The following is a 25,745-nucleotide window of genomic DNA, read 5'->3' as shown; positions in this document are numbered from 1 at the left end:
GGTATCTGACACAGTACAGGATAAAGTACAGAGGGGCTTTGAAACCAAAGAGAATCTGAATTTAAATTTCACTGCCGGCACTTGCTGTATCTGTGTACTTGGGTAAATAAGTCACTTCCCTTAGGTGGAATTTGAATACCTATCTTAAAATTACATTTATGGCATGGAGTATAGCATTTCTAGTTTGTTCTGTGGTCTCATTAAATATTAGGTTTATTCCCATTATTTCTTCTCCATGCTTCCCTCAAAAATTCCCACCCTTCGTGGAGCCTTTTTTGCCCTTCTTGCATGTGTTCATATTCATGTTTTATATGGAATTTGCTCTTTTTTCGAATATTGAAATAATATGATTCATTATCAAACAATTTTCAACAGATACAGGAAAATATAAATAGTGAAATTTAAATCAGAGTTCTATCATCCACTATTAATTTTTTGTTATATTTTTTCCAAGTTCCTATAACTAAACACACATACATGCACATGCATGCACACACACGTGTGCATAAAAACACACACACATAGAACCTCCCTTCCACTCTCCTCATCACACATCTTTTTCATAAGTAAGATCTAGCAGAGTTTGTTATGCTGCTTTGTTCACTTACCAATATGGCCTGAGCATCATTCCATGCCTCTAGACATAGAGCTACGTAACAACTACTAATGACTAAAATGTGTTCTGTATTGTGGACACAACATCCTTCAATTAATCAAGCACTTATAATTTAGGTTGTTTCAAATATCTTTGCATTCTTCTTGTTTAGATTATATGTTGGCTTTACATATAATACAAATGTACCCAAAGTATCATATTACATTTTTCAGTTGTGTGTTTTTTTAATGAGTCACTTATTCGCTGGACACTTATTTACTATATGACCTCAGTCAAGTTTACGTTTTATGTCTCAGTTCCTGCATCTGTAAAAATGTAAATACTAATAGAATTTTCTCTATAATTTTGTTGTGAAGAATAAATGAAATCATATTTTAAAAGTTCCTGGAAGAGGGTCTTATAATGCATTAGATATTCATTAAATGTTGGCTATAATAATATAATTATTACATATGTTATATATTAAAAATTATATGATTATAAATATATAATGTATTAAATATAATAATATATTTAATTAATATTAGCTATTTAATTACTACAACCACTACTATTATTGCAGTAGTAATAATACTACTATTACTATGTACCAGATGTTAGTATGGGTGTACTTAATGCTATTTGTCATCAGATGCTCACAATTCTACTTGGAAAGTATTATTAGTCCCATTCTACAGATGAAGACATTAAAACAAAAAAATAGCCAGGCATGGTAGCACATGCCTGTAATCCTAGCAGCTCAGAAGTCTAAAGCAGGACACAATTTCAAAGCCAGTCTCAGTACTTGGTGAGGCTCTAAGCAATTTAGTGAGACCCTGTATCAAAATAAATAAAAAATGGGCTGGGGACATTTTTTCTTCTCCATGCTCAGTGGTTAAGTACCCCTGGGTTTAATTCCTGATGAGAGAGATTGAGAGAGAGAGAGAGAGAGAGAGAGAGAGAGAGAGAGAGAGAGAGAAATTATGACTTTCTGAAGGCCACACAAATAGCAAGTGATAGAGACATGACTCAAGACTAGATCTGTCAATGCTGGAGACTAGAAGTAGTAATTCCATTAAGGAGGCTTCCACATTAAACCTGGGAAGAGAGAGATGAGACCATACCAAGAGTAGGAAGCCTGAGTGACTGTGTCAATGAACTATTGAGTGAATAAAAAAGCAAAAAGATGGTTGAATGAAGTAGGGGAGAGTTAGTGTGATCCAGCAAATCAATGACTTAACAAATAAATGAATTATACAACTAATAAAGGGAATTATACAACTAAAAATCAATGACATGAATAGAATATAGATCAGCTGGGAAGAGATTTGAAATGAATTCTTTTCATCCCCATCTCTACTCCTACAGGTGAACATGTCTTTGGTTATGACCAGTTTTTCAGAGACAAGATCATGGAGAAGAAACAAGACCACACCTACCGTGTGTTCAAGACTGTGAACCGCTGGGCTGACGCATACCCCTTTGCCCAACACTTCTCTGAGGCATCTGTGGCCTCAAAGGATGTGTCTGTTTGGTGTAGTAATGACTACCTTGGTATGAGCCGGCATCCTCGGGTCTTGCAGGCCACACAGTGAGTAGTAAAGTCTGGGCTATAAGATATGGGGACATGCCTAAAGAATATCTAGAGCCACATATGGAAGGGAAAGGAAGAGCTGCAGTGTAAACCTGGGTTCTACCACCATCCCTTTTGTGCAAGATATTCCAGCATGTCTACTCCTCAGATATGAGCTAAGTCAGCCAACACACAAGGTTTTCTAAACCCTTGGTTGTCCAGTGCTATGGAGGATAGCAAGGCCCATTTTCCGTGAGATCTTTTTTGGGGGAGCAGTACTAGGGATTGAACCCAGGAGTCTGTAACCACAGAGCTAATCTCCAGCCCTTTTCATTTTTTATTTTGGGACAGGTGCTCACTAAGTTGCTTAGGGCCTTGCTAAGCTACTGTCATTGGTCTCAAACTTGCAATCCTCCTGTCTCAGCCTCTCCCCAGTCACTGGGATTGTAGGCATGTACCACTGTGCCCTGATCCATGACCTCTAAATCCAACTGTAGACTGAGTATTGCCAGAGATGGTATGTGACCTCTTTTAGGTTTCCCAAACTTCTCTAGCTCAATCTTGCTTCTCCTTCTATCCCTGAGTGCTTCCAGCTCTGGAAGAAAGAAGCATGTCTCCTTATCCTCATCATCCTCCCCTCTACTTAGTTACATAGGACACATTTCACACAGGATCACTAAATCAACACTGACCCCCATCACAAAAGGGAAACCTACCCAGTTTCTCAGTGCATGACAAAGGTTTTTCTCTTCTCTTCATCTCCCTTCATTTTCTTCTGACCAGGGAGACCCTACAGCGTCATGGAGCTGGAGCTGGTGGCACTCGCAACATCTCAGGTACCAGTAAGTTTCATGTGGAACTTGAGCAGGAGCTGGCTGAGTTGCACCAGAAGGACTCAGCCCTGCTTTTCTCTTCCTGCTTTGTGGCCAATGACTCTACTCTCTTCACCTTGGCCAAGATCCTGCCAGGTAAGCCTCAGGCCTGAGCTTTGTTCAAGGCTGGTGTTCTGCAATATGGCATCCAGTCACACTGCAGCCATTGCTCAAACCTCTATTCTGAGTTCACTTGCTCCCATTGTTCTTCCTTCTTTCCCACCTTGTAAACCCTCAACACTGGATAATTATATTCCTCTGCTTCTTCTCTTCTGTGCCTAGCTGAAGAACATCAGGAAACAGACACTCAGAAGACTAACTATAAATTCCTCACCTCCCAACTCAACTGGGATCTTAACACTCATTAATAACACTTCTATGTCTTCACAGAAGCTTTTAAAACTTTATTTCCTCTCTAAACCTTTTAACTCCTTCTTCACTTTTTAAATGAGTAGCCACATTTAAAAAATATATTGTAGTTGTAGATACACAATATCTTTATTTTATTTATTTTTATGTGATGCTGAGGATTGAACCCAGTGCCTCATACATGCTAGACAAGTGCTCTACCACTGAGCCACAACCCCAGCCCCTCACAAGCAAGCATTCTTACCTATTTTTTTCTTACTCTTTCCCTCCTATCATATTGGAAGAGATGACCTTTTTCTTGTTGACTATTCCTTCCATTACCCACTAACTCTTTTTTTAAAGACAGAGAGAGAGAGAGAGAGAGAGAGAGAGAGAGAGAGAGAGAGAATTTTAATATTTATTTTTTTAGTTTTCAGCAGACACAACATCTTTGTTTGTATGTGGTGCTGAGGATCGAACCCGGGATGCACGCATGCCAGGCGAGCGCGCTACCGCTTGAGCCACATCCCCAGCCCCAACCCACTAACTCTTCATGAAACTTGGTCTGTTAGCACTTTCTCTTTCTCCTATATCTTCAGCCCCTCCCCCTCTTTAAACTTGTTCAAGCTTCTTGCATCTTAAAATATCATTCTCAACCCCTCATCACTCTCTAACTATGTCCTTATTTCTCTTTTCCTTATAACAGGCAAACTGCTTGAAAGAAGTTTCCATACTTGCTGTCTACTACTTTACAGTATATATCACCAATACTACATGTTTTTACCACTAAATCACGTTTAGTGGTAAAAACTTTTTGAGGTCACTCATAACCTCCCAATAAACTGAACATCTTTGAGGTTTCTCTTGTCAATCTCATCCTCCTTGAACTTTAGAATTCAACTTTGTTCCATCTCTATTGCCACCATCTTAGTCTTAGACCAATATCTTTTTCTTGATTTTTATCTTTGCTTTCCTAAAGTCCACTCTTTACAGCAATCAGAATGATGTTTTAAAAATGCAAAAACCTATCTTTGTCACTCTACTGGTCAAAACCCTTGAATGGAGCCCCATTTCTCTTAATCTAAACTCCCTATTATGTCTTCTAAAGATCTCTGTAATCCATCTTCTACATATCTTTTAACACTCATCTTTTGACATCTTCCTCTCACTTCTTCATTTATTTATGTATTCATTCACTTATAAATCAGTCATTTTGTGTTAATTCATTAAGAAATATTTACCTAGCATATACTGTATACTTAGCCTTACAATGAATACATGGGATTAAAAGATAAAGAGATGTTGTTGCTGCTCCAAAGAAACTCCCAATCCTTCAAGCCATGTTCTCTAAGAAACCATAAGTCAATTTTCTTAAGTAGAAATTCTCTTACTCTTATGAAAGGGATAAGAGATCCTTGACATCAGTACAAAGTGAGGGTCCAGGAATCAACTCCCTCCACCAATTTCCCACCCTACCAGCACTCCCAGCATTGCCCAGTAAAAGTCCCTGCATTCCTGTATTCCTCAGGTTCTAGAAAAATGCCTTTCTCTCTCTGGAGCTTAGCTTTCTCCCCTATATAGTAAAGGGTCTGGATCCCATAGTCATTAACTACCCTTCTTGTTCTCACATGCCCTGTGCATATGATTCCAACAGTGAAAGCTGGATAGGTATCTATGCCTATAACTATAAAAGATGGATGCTACCTGGAAGATGTGGGGTTTTATCTAGACCAGGAAGAATCCAGAATCAGTTAAAGTCTTCAAGCATTCCCTGGGATAAATCCCTTTCCAAGTATTGATCTTAAATATTAAGGAGAATAAACCTAGGCTCTGTCCTCAAGAAATTCTAAAGCTTCCTGGAAATTAAATTTTCCCTACCCCAAGACAGTCAGAGGCCAGACCATAGTTGGAAATGAATGTAGGAAAGAATATTAGGGTCAGAATTTCAGGGCAGGGGAGCTCTTCCAAAGGAGAGAGGTGTCACAAAGGCTTCCAGAGGAGGAAAAAGCAGAGCAGGGTCTTCAGTGTGAAGAGGGGGTTGATTTCCTTCCCCTGCCAGATCAGATCTGAAGGTTGAAATAGGATTACTGAGACAGAAGCTTAAGAATTATAAATCTTGTTCCTCAGGGTGTGAGATTTATTCAGATGCAGGCAACCATGCTTCTATGATCCAAGGTATTCGGAACAGTGGAGCAGCCAAGTTTGTCTTTAGGCATAATGACCCTGACCACCTGAAGAAACTTCTTGAGAAGTCCAACCCTAAGACACCCAAAATTGTGGCTTTTGAGACTGTTCACTCCATGGATGGTATGTATATGTGTGAGTGAGTGTATTTTACTAGTATTGGTCTTACAAAATCCATGATGATGATGATGATCATGACAACTAACATTCACAAGGTGTGAAAATCAAAATTATCAATATAATACATGTATTAATTCACTTAATCATCACAACAGTTCTATAAAGTAGGTACTGTTATTATTTTAATTTTTTTACATGAGGAAACTGAGTAATTTTGTTGTTGTTTTTTGCTAATAGGGATTGAACTCAGAGGTGCTTAACTACTGAGATACATCCTTAGCCCTTTTGATTTTCTATTTTGAGACAGGGTCTCACTAAATTGCTTAGGGCCTCACTAAATTGCTGAGGCTGGCCTTGAACTTGCAATCCTCCTGCCTCAGCCTCCTGAATCACTGGGATTACAGGCATGGAGCACCACGCCTGGCTGAAGTAATTTACCCAGGGTTACATGGCTAATATATGCTAAAAGATGGAAGAAGCTATTACACTCATCTTACAGGTAAAGAACTAAAGTTTAAAGATGGCATCAAATTTGTCTTCAGTGGTATAGAAAATTGGTGCCAAAATGAGTAATTTCACTCTAGAACATATAACTCCAATTCCCTTGCGAGACACTCCTTCCATTAGAAATGACATGCAAATCAATTATCCCAGTGTTTGATTTCTACAATGGAAAATTTCACATTGTCTAGGACATTTTCCAAGATCTGTTATGAAGCTTTGAAATCAAACCAGGTTTTCAAGTCATTTCAACACATTTAAATTTGGGTAACTCTTTGAATCTTTGAGCTTCATTTTTCCCCAAGGTAAAGTATCTGGCTATAAAAAATAGAGATAACACTTTATTATGCTTTCATAGAAATAAATAACTTTACTCTCTTACCTTCTTTCTTCTTCCAATTGAAAAAAAACGCCCCAAAGTTTCTGTTGCTGGCCCTATTAAGCAGAAGTTATATGTTTTAGGCATCCCCTTCTGATGTTATTTAAGGAAAGAGGTTCTCATTTCATTTCAATATGTCACTTCCCCAAATGAGACAGGAGTATTTCCTTAGTATTCCCTAATTTAGTTAATGTTACATACCATCAGCATCATGTAATTATTATGTGTGCAGCCTCTGATACCAAACTGTCCATGTTCAAATTCCAGTTTAACAATTTATAACTTAGGCAAGTTTCTTAAGTGCTCTGTGTCTCCCTTGCCTTATTTGCAAAATAGAGGTAACAATAATAGAATAACTTTGAGAATTAAATGAGTTAATATATGTAAGGAACTTACTGATCATGCCCACTCCCACATATCTACAACCAGCAATAAAGTAAAATCATTGTATTTGTGTATTTCTAACACTTAAGACTATTCAAATTAATTCTCTAGTAGAAACCATGTTGGGATTCATACTACTTACATTTGCAAATCAATTTTGTTTTTGTTTTGTTTTATTTTGTTGTTTTGTATTGGTGGAAGTTCTGCCAAAACTCTCAATTCTAGAGCGGAATCTCTCCCACTGAAATATTTGAACCATCCCATTGTCTTCTTTATCTCAGGATCCACTTCCTATACATGGCTCCTCTTATGTTGTCCTATCAATTGCTCACATACTTTAACCATGGTCTAGAGCCCGTTTCCACCTGCAGAAGTTTCTTCTGTATTCTAACTCCCTGTATATCAGCAGTTCCCAGGGAGTACAGAAATGGGGAATGGCAAAAAGGTGTGGGTTCTTATAATATCCAGAGTGACCACAAAGTATATATAAGAGATTCACAGCCATCCAAAGACCTTACAAAAACTTTCAACATAGATGATGTCTAGAATAATAGGAAAAAAATGGTAAGTCTGTAAGAACAATGGCAGGGGATATACATATTACTTTTAATTTGCTATCATTTGATAGATTATGACTAAGCTTGAGGAAAGAGTCCCTCAGGGAACTATATTGATAGAAGTGAGAAAAACACTCCCACAGAGATACAGAAAAGACAAAGATGCCAAAATGCAAACTCAGAAAGAGACATAAGGATACTGAGAAAGAAAGTCTGGGCAGACAAAAACTCCACCAGTAAGAAGAGAGGGAAATGAGGCAGGGAAAGAGGAAGAGAGGGAGGGAAGAGGAGAGAGGAAAACAAAGGCAGAGTCAGAAAACTAGAAGCATAGAAACAAAGATGGGAGTGAACACAGAAAAGGATATAGTGACAGAAATCTGGAAAGACAGAAACAGAGAGGATTGGTGAAGAATAAATATATTGACAGGACTCTTAGTAATACCTGTACAAAAAAATTGAGTGGCAAATGAAATCAGAATTGTATTAAGCTAGAGCAAAAGATGAATTTTTCAACTTATTTAAACAAAGGCATCATACAGGCTAGTGCCAACCCAACACAGAATAACAAACACACAGAATTGCAGGAGAAAAAATTCAAAAGTTGCTAAGAATGGTAGAAACAAAAGGCTAGCCAGTCAGAATGGAGTAAAAATAAAGACAGAGAGCCAAGCCTTGATCCCAGGCTTGGGAAAACACCCCCCCACACACACACACACACTCACAGAGTTAGGGTGTGGGTGGGGTGCAGGTGATTTGGAATAGCCCCAAGTGTGGGTGCACACACTCCTCTCTCTATATAACACCCTTTTCCAATCCAAAGTAGGTATGAATGGGGAATTCCCCACTGGAGATAGAATTGGGATGGGTTATGATCCCTTACCCATATCCCTTGGCTTTGCCCAGGTGCCATCTGTCCTCTTGAGGAGTTGTGTGATGTGGCCCACCAGTATGGGGCCCTGACCTTCGTGGATGAGGTCCATGCTGTAGGACTGTATGGGACCAGGGGTGCTGGGATTGGCGAGCGTGATGGAATTATGCACAAGATTGATATCGTCTCTGGAACTCTTGGTAAGTGAATGTCTTGGGCCTTTCTTATGTGCAATTCCAGAGACGAGACCCCTTTTCTTCTTCCTCCCCAAATCTTCAGAAGCTAGGCCAAATAGCCAGGTTCAACTTAAAGAAATGAAGAGCTGTTTCCCTCCCCCCAAACAGCCCCAAGCTTCATTTTAGCTCAACTCCTTGCCCTAAACAGCTAAATGTCCCCACCCTGCTCCTGCCTATCTAATCATTACATATGGCATGACTTGAAAGTCCTATCTCAGAGCCACAGAATTATTAGCTGTCTGCCTCGTCATGGACAGAAGAGGTGAGCAGAGGCTTGGGAAGGAAATTTAGAGCCCCAGCTTCTGGTTTATTTCCTTGTGTTGCCTGGGGAATGATCCTGTTCTTCTAGCGAATGTTTACTGATTACAGGGTGTGAATCTTTCTCCTACCTGTCTCCAGGCAAGGCCTTTGGCTGTGTGGGTGGCTATATCGCCAGCACTCGTGACTTGGTGGACATGGTACGCTCCTACGCAGCAGGCTTCATCTTCACCACTTCACTTCCCCCCATGGTGCTCTCTGGGGCTCTAGAATCTGTGCGTCTGCTCAAGGGAGAGGAGGGCCAAGCCCTGAGGAGGGCCCACCAGCGGAATGTCAAGCACATGCGCCAGCTACTAATGGACAGGGGCCTTCCAGTCATCCCCTGCCCCAGCCACATCATTCCCATCCGGGTGAGAGCCCCACCCTCTCCACTGCCCTCCCCACCTATCTCTTCTGAAAGCCTTCCCACCCTAAGCAAACCCACACCAGCTCCTGTCTTCTGCTGTGTTTTCCTGTGAACATCCTCCTTATTGCCAGGTTTGTTCTCCTTTTTGAAAACTTATCAGCCATTCTGGATTAACAAATCTTTTTTGTGCATCACCTATTACCTCATGATTATTAGACTGTCCTGAGCCTCACAATATTGAGTACTTAGAGCCTATAACTCAGTGTTTTTCAAAGAGTTCATTAAGAGCAATAGTGTGTTACATAATCAGCTTGGTGGATCATTAACTATCATTAAAAATTAGAAAAATATAGAATAGGAAATGTAGGAGTATACCACACATAGTAAAAGGTATCAGTTTGTGAGGAATTTGTTGTTTTATACGTGTGTGTGTGTGTGTGTGTGTGTGTATGAATGTAATGTAAAAATGTGTTGATTACTGAGAACTGAGGTCAGGAAAGTAAAATCCAAAGCCACATAACTAGGTGCTATTTTGTATCCCCAACTATGTTTGCATGTTTACAGCCTTTAATAGTGAATTGCTTCTTGTTTTTTAAATGACATATATTTGTGTGAGTCAGTAAGTCAAGGTGAAGAAAGGATACTTAGTTGTGACAATTTTGTAGATGAAAAGTATAGTCATCTCTCAATACCCATGGGGATTGGTTCCAGAACCCTCCACCAATACCAAAAATCTGATTGTTCAAGTTACTTATATAAAATGGCACAGTATTTGCATATAATCTCTGCAATACTCCCATATACTTTAAGTCATCACTAGATTACTTATAATATCTAACACAATGTAAATGCTATATAGTTATTAAACTATATTGTTTGGGGAATAACAAGAAAAATTCTGTACATGTTCATGATGCAACCAATATTTTTTAAAAAATATATTTTTGATCTGAGTTGGTTGAATCCCTGATGTAGAACCTATGGATTGAGATCCAACTGTAGTAACTGCCATAGGATAACCCAATATTCCCTTGAAAGACTGCTTTTTAAAATACTTTTTTTGTTGTTGTTTTTAAAGCACCTCAGAAGTGGATTTGGTAGGTTTGTCTTCTCACTGGGAACCACTCCAAGTTAACCAATGTAGTTGCTTTGCAAACAGCTTCAAGACAAGGCCTCACTTCCACCCCTCCTTCAATTTCAATTGCTCTGAGCATCTCCCTGATAGAAATTCTGGAGCTGCCACTTAAGAAATCCTCTATGAAAACAAAGTCCCCAAATTTAGTGCTGTTTCTTGATCTGATTACCTTCACTTGCTCAATGGAACTCATGATGGTGGGTCCAGGGTAGCAGGTACTGAAAGTTCTTTCTCTTGGGCCCAGGTAGGTGATGCAGCTCTCAACAGCAAGATCTGTGATCTCTTGCTCTCCAAGCATGGTATCTATGTGCAAGCCATCAACTATCCGACTGTTCCCCGGGGTGAGGAGCTGTTGCGCTTGGCCCCCTCCCCCCACCACAGTCCTCAGATGATGGAAGATTTTGTGGGTAAGTCCTCATCATGGTTTTTTACAACAATTATCCACATCTCAGCCCCAAGATCTGAAGAGGCCAGATTTCATATATTATAAAAATTTCTCTAACATTTACCATGTGCCAAGCCCTATACTTGGGTCCCAAATGAATGAGAAATAGCCTACAGACTAATAGTGCTCTAGTTCGGTTGGGGACATGATGGCATACACGACATTAAGGGGTGATCAATGCTTAACAAAAGACAGTGTGTGGGGGAACTGTAGGAGCTGAGAAGAAGGGCCTGATCCTGCCAGGGATTTCAAAACAGGCCTCCTAATGGAGATGACATCTGAACTGGATCTTACAAGGTAAAAGTGATATTGGGCCAAGAGAAATAAAAAAGGTGTAGAAGAGGGAGGTGTTCCTAAAGATGAAAGAGCACAAAGAAAGGCAGGAGGGTGAGAAGTATCTTGAGATATATCAAAAACAATTAGCAGGTATTACTGGAATGTGGGTAGTAGGAATAGAGTTGGGGAAGAAAGAGTCAATCTATGGGTCTATAACAACAGCACAAGACAAGGACTTGACTGAGAGGCTTAGAGAGCTGAGTCATTATGGCAAAAAGATGCCAATTTAGTCAATTCACTTAAAGTTTACTGGACTTCTGTTGGGGATAGTTTTTAACACAGGGCCTGGCATAAAGCACATGTTCATTCCAGGTCTTCAGGATAAAAGATATGTAGACAGTTGCTGGTCTAGAAGAGGAGTCAGACAAAGAGAGTACTTGTTCAGTGTGGTGAGTTCTAGTGTTCCGGGATCTGGATGGAGAGTTCATTTATGGCTAGAGAAGGTGGGAAGGGTGACACTGGAAAGGCTTTGTGGGGGAAGAAGTCTTTGTGGTCCATATTGAAGTACATGCAGATATGATGCAGGATATTCGAGAATAAGGGAATTCCAGGAGAAATAACTTAGAGATAGGAAAGCAGAGAGCCTGACTGATAACAGTCACTGTCTGGAACACTGGAAATCTATAAGAGTTCAAGGAAAACAAGATATATAGGTACCGTTACTCATTTGCTCAAAAACATTAAATAATTCTGGCTTTTATTAAGTACTTACCATGTGACAAGCACTGTTCTAAACACTTTACATGTATTAACCCATTTAATTCTCACAAAACCTTCATGAGGTAGAGAGTTTCCATTTCTATTCATTTTCATTGTATCTATGTGGAAATTGAGACAAAAATATAGTTACTAGTCTAAAGTCATGTAAGTAGTATGTTGGGATTTGTGTGTGGGGGGGGGGGCTGTTTCTATCTTCATGGTCATAACCACTGGGTCTACTGTCTCTCTAAGCTAATAATGCAGACTCTCGGAACTTCTCTTCAGTGTTCTGTATTGGTCTGTGAATCAATTCTAGAACTTTCAGGTCTCTCAATGTTTACTTAGGCTGGGATTTTGCAGGAAAGGTACATGAGACACATCCACCATGAGTCCACAAATACCACAATCTCACAGGCAAATCATTTTCAAACTGCAAATCTTTATAATCTCTCTTAAATCCATTTTCCTTTATCCACTGTCACTTCTTTAACCCATTACAACATAATTTCTTCTTAATTTCCATTTCTCTCTTGTTCTCCTTTAATTCTTTCTCCATACTGACCACTATAGGGATTTTTCTAAAAATCGGACAATATTGCTCCCTTGCTTAAACATCTTTTTCCCTATTATGTAGACTCTGGAGCAGTGGCCTCTACAGTAAGATATTCAAGAAGATATACAGGGCAAGGGATTTGAATACAACATTTTTATGATTATTCTTATCTTAAAAATAGGAAATTAAGGAACTGGGGTTGTGGCTCAGTGGTAGAGCGCTCACCTAGCACATGTGAGGAGCTGGGTTCGAGCCTCAGCACTACATAAAAATAAATAAATAAAATAAAGATATTGTGTTCAACTACAACTAATTTTAAAAAATAGAAAATTAAGCTTTACCCTTACTGATTTCAATATGCAGGCTCACAATAATATATATATCTCACAAATAAATATACAGAGATTGGAGATACATGCTTAATCATCTGTATTGATTAGGTATGTTGAGTCCAAAGTTTGTAGACCCCTGGTCTATAGAAGAATTGAAGCTCCTTGGAATGATATGCAATGCCATTCACACAGTGATATTTATGCTCTCTCTTCTTCCCTACATGCATTTTCCTCTGGCTATTCCAAATCACTTTTGGTCCCCTCATTTTGTTGTTCTCTTACCTCTGAGACTTTGTTAATGCCTCTTCTGATTGGAATGTCCTTCTTCACCTCTTCTTCTGTATTACATCCTTTCACCTTCTAGTTTTAACTCAGGCATCCTTTCATTTATTCTTTCAACTAATATTTATCAAGTACTTATTGTAGGCCAACACTGTTCTAAGTGTCGGGGATCCACTAGTAAACAAACCAACATAAAATCTTTACTTTCCTGGAGTTTATATTCTAGTAGAAGAGGATAGTTAAAACATTTTTAGAAATAAGCAAATTAAATGGTATGTTAGTTCTTAGTACTATGAGAAAAATATAAAGCAGAAGTATGGAAGTATGGGGGTAAGGCCTAGTTTGGAAAAATAAAACATTAGAAAAAGGCATTAGAGTGGCAAGTACAGAGGTCATTGAGGTAACACTTGAGCAAAGACTTGAAGAAGGTAAAGTAGTTAACTGGGCAGATATATAAGGGAAGGGTATCCCAGGCAGAGAGAAGGGCATAAGGCAGGGACGACCCTAACAGAGGAGTATTCTTTTTCTATTTCAGGAACAATAATAAGATGATTGGGGATGTTGTGTTGTAAGCAAGTAGGAAAAATACTGAGCATATAGAGGCAATAAGAGGCCAGATTGTGCAGGGTACTGTAGGGCATTGGAAGGATTGCAATTTTTACTCCAAGATCTTTTGGAAGGATCCAAGCAGAGGATAGACATATCTGACTCAAATATCATCACCATCATTATTATTGTTGTTGTTATTATTATTATTATTAGGTACCAGGGATTGATCTCAGGGGTGCTTAACCACTGAACCACATCCCTATCCCTTTTTTTAAAAAAAATATTTTTTGATACAGGGTCTTGCTAATTTGCTTAGTGTGGCTTTGAACTTGTGATCCTTCTGCCAAAGTCTTCTAAGCTGCTAGGATTGCAGACCTGCACCATTGTGCCTGGCTTGACTCAAAATTTTAACAGAATTGCTCCGATTTCTATGTTGAGAATACACAGAAAGGAGAAAGAGTGAAAGCAGGGAGACCAGTAAGGGGCTACTGTAATATCCCATGTTAGAGATGATGGTAGTTCAAACTTGACAATAGCAATGCAGGTGATGAGAAGTGGTTGGATTTTGAAGGTAGAGCCAATGGTATTTGCTGGCAGAGTGAATGTGGGATGACAGGAAAAAAAATAAAGGATCACTCTGAAATTTTTGGACTGAGCAACAGGAATTGCCATCAATTGAGATGAGAAAGGCTGAAAGCAGAACTGGTTTGTTGGAAAGTAGGGTCATTAGTAGCTCAGTTGTACCCATATGAAGTCAGATATGCCTGTTTGATGTCCATGTGGAGATGCAGAATACTACTCCTACTGGATACACAAGTCTAGAAAACAAGAAAGAGTTCTGGGCTGGACAGGAAAATTTCAAAATCATCAACACAGAGTTGGTGTTTAAAGCTGAGACTAGACAAGATTATCAAAGGTTTGAGCATAATAAAGGTTAAGGACAAAGCCCTGGTACACCCTAAGATACTTCTGATAGCTAGGTCAGATTTCCTTCTCTAGGTTCCCATTGCTCCTAGTAATGCCCCATACGCTGTGCCCCAGCCTCCTTGGTCGAAACACTGATGACATAATGTGGGTACTCTGTCATCCTCTTCACCACACTAGAGTTTCCAAAACAAATAGATCCACTTCTCAGTCCACACATATCCTGCACTTAGGGAGTGGTCCAGGCCAAGACAGAATGATTTCAAATTGTATCAAAGGAGTGCTTTCCAAATCTTCTATTTATACAGCCCAGCACCCAAATGGTAACATCACAGCTCACACTGGAGCAAACAGATTAAGCTACTTCTATCCCTGAAGAACCTCAAAAGGCTGAAGGGATCAATATCATGGTGTATCTGTACTATGACACAGGATTTGGAAGACCAAGTCTAACCAATTCTTTCCTTCCCCTCTTTATCACCTTCAGAGAAGCTGATGGTAGCCTGGGCTGAAGTGGGGCTGCCCCTACAGGATGTGTCTGTGGCTGCCTGCAACTTCTGTCACCGTCCTGTGCACTTTGAGCTCATGAGTGAATGGGAACGTTCCTATTTCGGGAACATGGGGCCCCAATATGTCACCACCTATGCTTAAGAAGCCAGCTCCATTGGATGCCCATGCCACTTGTACTTCATTTGGGGTGGGACCTCCTCTTGACCTCTGCTTTGTTATATGCCTCTAGCTTACTTGAATCTGAAAATAAAGAGCAAATTGCAGCATTTTCACCCTCTGTTGGACAGACAGCAGACAAGTACACTATTCTGGGAAACCCTGGACAAGTGCCAGACCCAAAATGAAACCAAATATCACTTGTTATTCTGACCACCCCACTTTACTGACAAGGAAACCCAGATGTGGAAAGAGGAAAGAAATACCTCATATAAAATGGTTTTTCCAATGGTTTCAGCAAAAATCCAGGGATTGACTCTTCACTTGTAGGCCTGAAATATGGGGCCCATGTACCCTATAAAGCTAGGAGATAGTAGATTCTCACTAAACTGCCTAGAATGAAAGAGTAGTTCCCCAGAACTGTATTCAGCAGTGCAGGGAACCACTACAGCCCAGCACTGCTCTCCTTCCTCCTCACTTCCATTATATTAGGCTACAAGCATCTGGCAAACCCAGTTCTGAGATGGCTTCTTTAACTCAACTTTCTAAGCACATCCAAAATTTTCACTCAATGTAGTATACTGAATTTTTTAAAAAACAGACTTTATTTTGAACATATTTCCCCGCAAGAAAAGAAGAGGTTTTTAAATCACAACTTCCTAGGGCAGCTGGTTCTCATGAACTTCTGACAGGAAGGTAGGAAGTGGGGTGAGGGACTGGGTCACAGCACTAAGGCACAAGAAGCTCACAAACAAGGATGTAGGCAGGAAGATAGAGGGACAGAGACCTTGGAGGAGGAAGAGGAAGTTGAGGTAGAGGGAGGGACACCTTGGGGGAGGAAAAGAATGAGAAGGAAGACAAAGAAGAAAGAGGAGGCCTGGCATGGTGGTGCATGCCTGTAATCCCAGTGGCTCAGGAGGCTGAGGCAGGAGAATCACAAATTCAAAGCTAGCCTCAGCAAAAGTGAGGTGCTAAGCAATCAGTAAGACCCCGTCTTTAAATAAAATACAAAATAGGGCTGGGGATGTGGCTCAGTAGTTGAGTGCTCCTGAGCTCAATCCCTGGAACCCCCTCCCCCCCAAAAAAGAGAAGGGAAGCAAGGAGGCCTTAGGGAAGAAGGCAGCATAGAATGGGTGATCATGCCAGATATCCCTAGGTCTCCATGGGTTCAGCTGGGCTTGCTCCAGAGAAAGAAGTTGCAGCGGGAGGAAGGGTCACTGGGAGGACCCCGGGGCCTGGCACACATGTAAAAGTGGCGGCCCAGGTTGGGTCCTGGCTTTTTTACAGTTCGCATCACACATGGTTCCCTGTGCCCACTGCAGAGGGGCATGGGTGAAGGTCCCCCAAGCACAGACTTCCAGAATGAGGTCCGTAACTCCTTTTCTTCTTTACTCTCTGAGTGCTTGGCCTGCCCTTCTACCTCTCTGGCTATCACCTCCTCTTCTAGTGTCTTTGGGGTTGTGAGGTTGTTCACCAGAGGCAAGCTAAGCAGCTCCAATTCAGGAGAAGTTTTGGAATGGCTGGAGGAGGGCTGGAAGTAGCTCATCAGGTTTGTCTGGCCTCTTCTGGAATTAGCCTGACTTGGCCGAGGCCTGGTTGAGCGCACACGGACTTTGTTTTGCTGCTTCTGTACCTGTGTTTGATTGCTGAGCCTCAGCGCTGACTTTTCCAACACAGGTTCTTGTTCACGAGGAACTAGGAAGCGGAGAATCTTGAGCTGGGTACCTGCAAACTCAGGGAGAAAGCGGGTGCACAGAGGAGGGCACTGTTTTGCAGGCACAGAGGACACATTCAAGGTGGCACCCACAGGGCAGTGGTCAGAGCCCATCACCTCAGGTAGCAGGAAGGAGTTCTGGAAGGTGTCTATTACCAGGGTCCTATCCCCCAGCACATAGTCAAGCCTAGAACCATAGTTGAGATGTCGGGCACCACTAACCACGGACCAGCAGGTAAAGGCCCTCTCCTGCTTTGGTTGGAAATAGCGGTAGCTATCAATGAAGGGCCCTCCATGGGATCCAGCCTGGCACCCCAGGTTACTGAGTAAGCTGTCCATCCATTTGCGTCCTGGGTCCTCTTCAAAGCATTCCTAGATACCCAGAAATGGAAAATCTGGTTGTTACAAAAAAGACTACTGCTCAAGGTCACACACTCGAGAACTGGTAGAGTTGGGATTTGTTTTCTAATTTTCTGATTTCCCTCCATACCATGGTACACTTACCTTGCACTGGTCCATAAATGTAAAATCTGAAAGTCTGTTGTTTTCTTAATCTAAACAATTCCCAGAAATGCTTTTTGAAAGAATGGAAAACAGGAAAAGTAGTTGCCTCTAGGGAGTAGTGGGGCAGAGATTAGGAGTTAAAGAATGTTGGCTTTTCCTTTAAACCCTCTGGCACTATTTGGTTTATCTTGTGTGGGTCAAAACTCTCATTGACCATCCCTTCCTCCTGAAGTCAGAGTCCATAGAGATCCATGTCTTGACTACTTCCTTTGGCTCTGATCCCTGATCCATCCATTCATCTATCTAATCTACCCACTCACACATTCAATACAACAATGTTCACAGAATAGCTATTTTGTCTCAGGCATGAAGCTAGGACCAAAGTAGATCTAGTCCTGGGGATGAAGGAGGCTTCCTTTTGGTAAATGACCTGGAGCTGAGATGTGAAGACCAAGTGGAAACAACCTAGGCAGAGAGGGCTCCAAGTTCTGAGAGCAGCCTCTATGATGGGCCTGTGAAGGGAAGATCAGATGGGGGACACCAGTAGAAGACATCCACCATAGTCCATGCAAGCTAGAGATAATGGTCACTTGGACCAGGGTGGTGCTAAAGGAGGCAGAAAAAATAAATTGAGATGATTTGGAGGTAGAATCAATAGTACTCACTCACCAACTGAATGTAGGAAAGAAGGTAAAGAAGGACAGTAAGAGCATAATTCCCAGGCTTCTAGTTGGAACACCCAATAGGATAATAGTGCCATTTAGAGATAAGAAGATTAGAAGAACCATTCTGCTGGGAAGCAGACATGTTCTGCCATTTTGAATACTGTCTTTGTTGTCTGAGCTGGTAGTTCTCTTTTCTTGGAAGAAAGAAAGAAGGAAGTGCACTACAAACATCTAGGATAGCCCTGAAATAAGTTGAGAAGGCATAAAGGTATACAATACTATCACAGGAAGTTGAAAGAACTGACTAAGTAAATTACTGTTGAAAAACAAAGCAGGGAGGAACTGAAGCCTTGTACTCTGTAATGTTTACCCCTGTACCCACCATACCACCACCACCACCACCACCATTCTCTCATTACTTCAGTTCTGCTCATTTCCCCAGCTGAGAGCCATATCCACGTTTGTGTTTCTCTCCTGCAAACTAATAAGAGATTTTCCTAGAGCCCCTTTCTGAGCCAAGTACAGGGATGAGTAACTGTACCAGCACTGATGACCTCTGTGATATCATGATACATATATTTTGGTTTTCACCTCTGGGTCCTGGCTCATTAACTCCCTTCTAAAGATGTCAACAGAAAGTAGAATTTCTCTTCCCCAAGGTAGGTCATAGAAACTGATCTTCTCAGCCTTCAGCTAGCCATTAAGGAATTCTGTGACCTGTCTTTGTATAATAGTAGGCCATAAGACCCTCATGCCAGAGGGGTCCTGCCTGAACCAGAAAGGAAGGAATGCTAAGAATCTGAATGTCAGGCTTTCTTGAGTTTCCCCACCCTATCTTTTAGCAATCGTGCCTATGCAATGAAGTCTTCATAAAACCCCAAAAGGACAGGGTTCAGAAAGCTTCTAGACAGTTGAATATGTGGAAGCTTGCAGGAAGGTGAATAGGAACTTTTCCACATGCTAGGAGAATGGCATACTATTAAGTCCACAAGAATGGAAGTTCCTGGGACTCTTCCAAAACATACCCCATATATTTCATCATCTTACTGCTTATTTGTAAGCTTTAAAATATCTTTTATAGTAAACCAGTAAATTTAAGTATAGTGTCTGCCTGAGATCTATGAGCTGCTCTAGCAAATTAATGGAATTTGATGAGGGTGTTGGGAGAACTTCAATTTATAGCCAATTAGTCAGGAGTTCTGGAGGCTCAGACCTATGACTGGTTCTGAAGCAGGGAAGTCTTGTGGACTCTCCCTAAACATGTAGGATTTGAGACTATCTCCAGGTAGACAGTACTGGAATTGAACTGGAATACAGTACACCCACCTGGTGTCTACTGTTGCAGAAATGCTTGCTTGCTTACTGGTAGGGAAAAATCCCCACACTCTTTCCCCCATTCCCATATGTTTTAAGGTTACTGAAATCTTCTGTGCTGATTGTTGTGGTGTGAGAACACAAGAAAAAACAGGCAGTTTGTCCAACAAAGAAACACTGTACATGAAGAAGGCCAAGACAAGAAGTGGCTTATACATTCTGGGGCAGTCATTCTCAAGCCTGGCAGCATAATAAAGTCACCCCGGGGGCTTTTAAAGCATACCACTATCTGGGCCTACAGCTAAGAAATTCTGACTTCATTGTTCTAGAGTGGTGTTAATGCATTGATATTTTTGTCCAATTATGCAGGCAGGGATTATGAACCACTGGCCTAGAATTAGAAATGAGAGGGTCATGTTAGAAAAAAGCTAGAAGGGAAGGTATGACCACCAATTTGGGGCATAGTAAGAAAAGCCAGAATGATAACAGTTTTTGCAAAGGAAAGAGACATCTGTCTGGAGTAGACAGAGTATGAATGGAAACTGAGTATGGAAATGAAGATAGGGCACAGATCAGAAGGTGCCTGAATGCCTGTTCTTAATGTTTTCTCTGCATTACAGAGATAGATAACTGGTATTGAAGGTTCATAAGGAGGAAAGACAGTGCATTAGGAAAATGATATGAAGACAATGGGAGAGTCAAGGCCCTAAAAAGGTGGCCCCACTTGCACCTCACTTCACATAAACTCTCACAAGAATAGGACTTGCAGGTCTCCATGTACACCAAGCACCTTCTCAATTTGAAACCTTTGCCCACATTGGAATGGTTTTCTCTCCTATCCCAAAACTCCATTCTCATCTGTTAAGATCCAGCTACTTAAAGCAGCCTGTCCTAATGTCCAAGCTCACCCAGGAATCCCATCTCTGGGTTCCCCTAGCCTCCTGAGCTGCCATCTCTGCCTGAGCCTTGAGAATATCACTCCACAAATTGGCTGGCCACTTGTCTATAGCCCATCAAAACACTGAGAAGCTAAGAGCTGGATATGACTCACAACTAAGTTCCCAGCACATAGTGCAGGACCAGACAAGGGCAGGGTCAGTAATGTCTGTCAAATGAAGGAACAATCCTCAGTACTTTTAGAATCAGATTTCAACAGGACTATATCAAACAAAAAAGCTTCTATCCAGGAAATGAAACAATAAACAGAATAAAGAGAATAAAGAGACAACCTCCAGAATGGGAAGAAATAATTGCACACTATTCAACTAACAAGAGATTAATGTTATAAGGAACTTCAAAAACTCGACAACAAAAAACAAACAAACAAAAAAATCCGATTCAAAAATTGGCAAATGACCCGAACAAACATTTCTCAAAAGAAGACATACAAATGGTCAATAAGTATATGGAAAATAATCAATATCACTAAGTATCAGGGAAATGTGAATCAAAACCACAATGAGATACCATCTTACTCCAGTTAGAATGGCTATGATCAAAAGGACAAAAAATAATAGATGCTGGTGAGAATGAAGAGAAAGACAAAGTCTCATACACTGTTGGTACCAATGTACATTAGTACAGCCACTGTGGAAAACAGTATGGAGTTCCCTCAAAAAGTTTAAAATCAGGGGCTGGGGTTATAACTCAGTGGTAGAGCACTTGCCTCACACGAGTGAGGCCCTGGGTTCGAGCCTCAGCACCACATAAAAATAAACAAATAAAAAATAAAGATATTGTGTCCATCTGCAATAAAAATTATTTTTTAAAAATGTTTAAAACCAAACAGTCATGATTGAGTACTCCTACTTCTAGGTATATATCCAAAGGAAATGAAATCAGTATGTCAAAGAAACATCTGTACTCCCAAGTTCATTGAAGCATTATTCATGATAGCCAAGAAATGAAATCAATCTAGGTGTCTATTGATGGATAAAAAAAAAAAAAAAAAAACAAAAAAAAAACACAGTGCCAGGCATTATGGTGCACACCTATAATCCCAGCAACTCAGGAGGCTGAGGCAGGAGGATTGCAAGTTCAAAGCCAGCCTCAGCAAATTAGTGAGAACCTGTTTCTAAATAAAAATTGGGCTGGGGATATAGCTCAGTCAATCTCCAGTATAAAAAAAAAGAAAGAAACCATACTACACATATAAAATGGACTACTATTTAGCCATAAAAGAGTGAAATTCTATCATTTGCAGCAAAGGGATGGAACTGAAAGACATCATAAAGATAAGCCAAGCACAGAGAGACAAATGATATCATTTATGTGGAAGCTAAAAATGTTGATCTCATAATCAACTGGTTGCCAGAGTCTGAAAAGGGAAGGGGAGAAAGGGATAGCAAAGCACACAGTTTGATAGAAGGATAATATTCTAGGGTTCTGTAGTGTAGTGGAATGACTATAGTTAGAAACTATTTATTATGTATTTAAAACTAGGTAGTAGAAAGGATTTGATTGGTCCCAACACAAAGAAACAAAAATTTGTGGTGATAGATATGCTAATAATCCTGATTTGGTCATTATATTTTGTATATATGTATGAGCATATCACATAAATGTGTATAATTAAGTGCCAATTAAAAACACAGAAGAAGAGTATTTCACAAAAGAAGCTGCCCCTAGGGCCAAGAACTCAGCATTAGCTGGCTGAGTGAATAGAATTACAGTCAGGAAGAAGGCCAGAGACTAGAGGGACTCTTACCAGGTTGACTGCATCACAGTGGTCAATGCGGCAGTGGGCTGTATTCAGGTCACCCAAAATGATCACATGGCTGAAAAACACAAGGTGGGGTTGTCAAGTGGGCATTCAAGAAAGGGGAGCAGTTGTCCTGAACCATATTTTTTTTCCTAAGCCTAAGGGCTCAGATAGGCCACCTCCCACACCGAGACTAGCCAACAGCTACTTGCGTTGCACCTATCTATCTCTGCCACCATGCCACAACCTGAATTCCTCTACAGCTGACCAACCAAATCCAGTGCTCCAAAGGTGACAGTGCTGTTTGACATGAACACCTCAATCATGTCTACCTAATGCCATTTTTGTTGTACTTCAAAACTGAACTCAGGTAACACTTCCTCTAGGAAGTACCCCTTGATTACTCTAACCCACCCTAACTTTCCTGTCCTTCCCAGGAACAAGACTTTCATTTGCTTCCAGGCACTATTACCACCCTCATCTCATTTCATCCTTAAAACTATTCTGTGAAGTGGGCTTTCATATACTCATTTGACAGATGGGGAGAGGTAGGGATAGCCTTGGTATTCATAGGAGGAGCAAGGATATGTGTTCAGAATATAAAACTCATGGGCTGGGGTTGTGGCTCAGTGGTAGAGCACTTGCCTTGATGTGTGACGCACTGGGTTCGATTCTCAGCACCACATATAAATAAATGAATACAATAAAGGTCCACCAACAACTACAAAATATTTTTTTTAAAAAAATATAAAGCTCATGTTTGTGTCCCTTTACCTTGTACACACAGCTCTTAAGAGAGCAAGGCTTATTCAGGTGGGCATAGTGATGTCTGCAACTAGGCTTTGAAGGAACAGAAAGACTGTATATACCTTCCAATGGAGCATGACACAAGGTTGGGCACCCAGGACAAACTCAAAGAAGCCTTGCTGCCCAGATTTCCAGTACCTGCCAGCTGCCAAGAGGGCTTCTGCTCGGATCTGTAGCAAACGATAGAAGCGCATCTTAAAGGTCAGCCGCTCAGGCTTCCCAGGGTCTGCATGGGGGCAGTACACGTTGATAAGGGTCAAGGTCCTCTCTTTTCCTTCCCAAGTGCTGGGGAGAAGAGAAAACCTCAAAAAGGGTCAGTTTCAAGGTTTCCCCCACCACACCACATGGCTTCTACTTAATGGTTATCCACAGGATAGAAGAAAAGGATTAGAAAAACACTGAACTCAGAGGACTTGGGGACTGACTACAGGTGAGTCAAGGAAAGGGGCATGTAGGATGCCAACCAAGTAAACCAGGTGATGATGCTACCATTCATTAAAACAGGATACCCAGAAAGCGAGCTACATGGGTTTGGTATTGGCTATGTTGTTTTTGGGGTGCCTATAGTAGTAAAAGGGCTGGATTTCCAGGCCAGTCCCCCACTCTGAGAACTCAAGGTTCATAATGGTACATAATTTGCCAGGGTCACATAGTGAGCAGCCCAGTCACAACTAGAGTCCAGAAAAGGCAAGTTTGGGAACTTTTCTATAATGAATGCATGTTTATAAAGTGAGCTCTCCACATAAAGACTAGAACCAGCAATGCTCAGTGGCAGGGGGATATGGGCTATTACCGGATCTTGTGCTGTGTAAGGAGGGCCCGGCCCTCGCTATCCAGAGCTCGGAGCTCCTCTTGTGTGAACTCATCCGTGTTTCCGTAACAACCCACGTCCCCATTCTGGGTGGCAAACAAGCCACTCAGGCCTTCTTCAGCAGCCACTGGGGTAGCGCTGTCCTTACAGAAGGTAGCTACACCTGGGGACAAAGAGGATATCTGAACAGGACTGGCAACCAACAGTCTGTTGTGCAGCCTGTCTCATTCCAATTGTTCCCACAAAAGTTACCTGATACTCTTCATAAAATGTGGCTCACTATTCTTTTAAGGCATTGACAAATTTTCCCAACTCAAGAGCCACGGATGGTTCCCTTGAATGTGGGGCAATTTAATACCTCAGAGCCTCAGTTCCTTCATCTAAAAAGCCACAGAATAATAATAGCTAATGTTCTAAGTATTTTACAGGGACATATGGTAACTGCTCTTAAGTTATTATGTATTATTATTATTACATGGATTACCTATCATAGTTTTCCAGTTGAGAATTCTGAGGCACAAAGAGATAGTCTTTCCAGAGGGTACACAGGGAGTGAACCATAATTTGAACCCAGGCAGTCAGGATCCAGAGCTCACAAAAATAACCACCACACAATTGTACTTATTGTACAACAAGATAACTTTATACATAAAAATACACTTCATGTAACTTAAATTTTATGGGGCTTTAGCTCTTTGGACTAAAAATCTAAATTTCTTATCACCTTCTCAACAAATATTAGAAACCCTTTCTTCTTACCTGCCTCTATCACTAACACTAATTTAAAATCCCCCAAAACCCAATTTACCAGAATAGCCACTTCGGCTGCGGCTGAAGCTGAAATAGGAGTTATAGCCCTCAACGATAGCCAGGGGCTCTGTCAGCACATCCCCTGAAAAAAGGTATAACATTAAGTCAAAGGTAAAACTAGGACCCAGAACACAAAAAGGCCTGAAATTACAGTTGTAGGCTAATAGTATTGGCACACATCAGAACCAGCGTTGGAAGGAAAAATGAAGTATCTATGATCAAAGAATCTAGAAAGGTAGAAGAGTCAGAGAAGGAATTATATCAATATCGGAAGGCAGGGAAGTGGGGACAGCCCATGAAGTGGAAGGTGGAGAATTAGTGAGTGGGGAGTGAATCAAAACTAAGCCTAGGGGTCTAAATGATGGAAAGGAGCTAGGAGTGGGAAATGGGAACATGGAAAAGGAAAATGGGAATCTGAACTGGGGTGTAGGAAGATAGGAAAATAGCAGATCTGAAATGGTAATGATGAGAGAAGAAATTAGGGATCCTGAGGGAGTGGGGGAAAGGAAATTAGGTCTAAACTTGGGGTGGGAAATGAGGTGGAGATGAGAGTTGGAGTAAATAAAGGGAACTGGAGAAAATTATAAAGTATGAGCAAGAGGCAAAGATGGGGTGGGAATTGGAGAGGGACAGAGAACTGAGGGGTCTGCCTTGGGGGTTGGAGATGGATAGTGCATAGGAGGGGGAATTCAAAGGGCTGAGTTGGGGCAGTAGAATTAGTGGGAATCTGAGTGGATTTGGGGATTTCACAGGCGAGGCAATTAAAGTCCCGTAGAGGACAGGAGATGGGAGTGGGAATTAGGGGATCTAGCTGGGATAGACAATGGTGGTTAGGGAGGGAAAAAGATTCTGAGCTGGGTTTAAAGGACTCTAAGTACGGGGAAGTGGGAGAGTGAAATGAGATAGAGCAGAGGACAAAAGTTAGCGGGAAAATAAGAATATGGTAAGGATTTTGGATTATTGAGTGCTCACTAGTCACTTTGGTCTCCTGGAGACAGACAATATCAGCATCCAGTTCATCCAAAATGCGTCTCATGGCCATGGAGGTACTGTTGCTGGTTTCCTGGCACACCACCCCTTGCAGGGGACTTCGGATTCCATTTATGTTCCAGCTCACAATGCGCAACATCCTAGTAAACAGCAATACCTCCGCAACATCCCGCGTCTAAGGAGCGGGCAAACTGCTTGGCGCTCGGAAGTCAGTTAGACCGCGCGTT

At 41.1% G+C, this 25,745-nt stretch overlaps 2 protein-coding genes across 4 annotated transcripts in view; one reads left to right on the top strand and one right to left on the bottom strand.

Annotated features, from left to right (window-relative positions):
• Positions 1-15,312, top strand: part of Alas2 (5'-aminolevulinate synthase 2) — a 22,671-nt gene extending 7,359 nt beyond the window's left edge. Inside the window, exons 5-12 of one of the 2 annotated variants that reach the window (XM_027950173.2) lie at positions 1,964-2,186; positions 2,952-3,136; positions 5,516-5,695; positions 8,417-8,581; positions 9,017-9,285; positions 10,661-10,823; positions 11,510-11,586; positions 15,024-15,205. In XM_027950173.2, the coding sequence (XP_027805974.1) occupies positions 1,964-2,186; positions 2,952-3,136; positions 5,516-5,695; positions 8,417-8,581; positions 9,017-9,285; positions 10,661-10,823; positions 11,510-11,586; positions 15,024-15,032 (1,271 nt within the window). In that variant the 3' untranslated portion in view covers positions 15,033-15,205. Of the gene's footprint in view, positions 1-1,963; positions 2,187-2,951; positions 3,137-5,515; positions 5,696-8,416; positions 8,582-9,016; positions 9,286-10,660; positions 10,824-11,509; positions 11,587-15,023 lie in introns of both variants that reach the window. The other variant, XM_027950172.2, reaches the window with a different exon arrangement.
• Positions 15,023-25,745, bottom strand: Apex2 (apurinic/apyrimidinic endodeoxyribonuclease 2). 2 transcript variants are annotated; one of them, XM_027950211.2, is made up of 6 exons: positions 25,501-25,745; positions 24,527-24,610; positions 23,701-23,881; positions 23,046-23,192; positions 22,107-22,176; positions 15,023-17,288 (listed from the first exon to the last, which is right to left on the bottom strand). In XM_027950211.2, the coding sequence occupies exons 1-6, from the start codon at positions 25,655-25,657 to the stop codon at positions 16,371-16,373; spliced, it is 1,557 nt and encodes a 518-aa protein (XP_027806012.1). In that variant the 5' UTR covers positions 25,658-25,745; the 3' UTR covers positions 15,023-16,370. The 2 variants fall into 2 exon arrangements, with proteins under 2 accessions (XP_027806012.1, XP_027806013.1); XM_027950212.2 differs by lacking the exons at positions 24,527-24,610; positions 25,501-25,745 and having other exon boundaries at positions 23,046-23,133; positions 23,701-23,878.

The sequence above is a fragment of the Marmota flaviventris genome, chromosome X (genome assembly GCF_047511675.1).
Source record: "Marmota flaviventris isolate mMarFla1 chromosome X, mMarFla1.hap1, whole genome shotgun sequence".
Lineage (NCBI taxonomy): Eukaryota > Metazoa > Chordata > Mammalia > Rodentia > Sciuridae > Marmota > Marmota flaviventris.
Note: the sequence above shows the minus strand (reverse complement) of the source record. Positions and strands in the feature narration are given on the sequence as shown.

Excerpts from the sequence above, each read along its gene's own strand:
- Apex2 (XM_027950211.2), bottom strand. The coding sequence starts at position 25,657 with ATGTTGCGCATTGTGAGCTGGAACATAAATGGAATCCGAAGTCCCCTG. Across the intron at positions 23,882-24,526 it reads CAGCCGAAGTGGCTATTCTG|GTGTAGCTACCTTCTGTAAG; the intron begins GTAAATTGGGTT and ends CTTTGTCCCCAG. Across the intron at positions 23,193-23,700 it reads CTTACACAGCACAAGATCCG|CACTTGGGAAGGAAAAGAGA; the intron begins GTAATAGCCCAT and ends TCTTCTCCCCAG.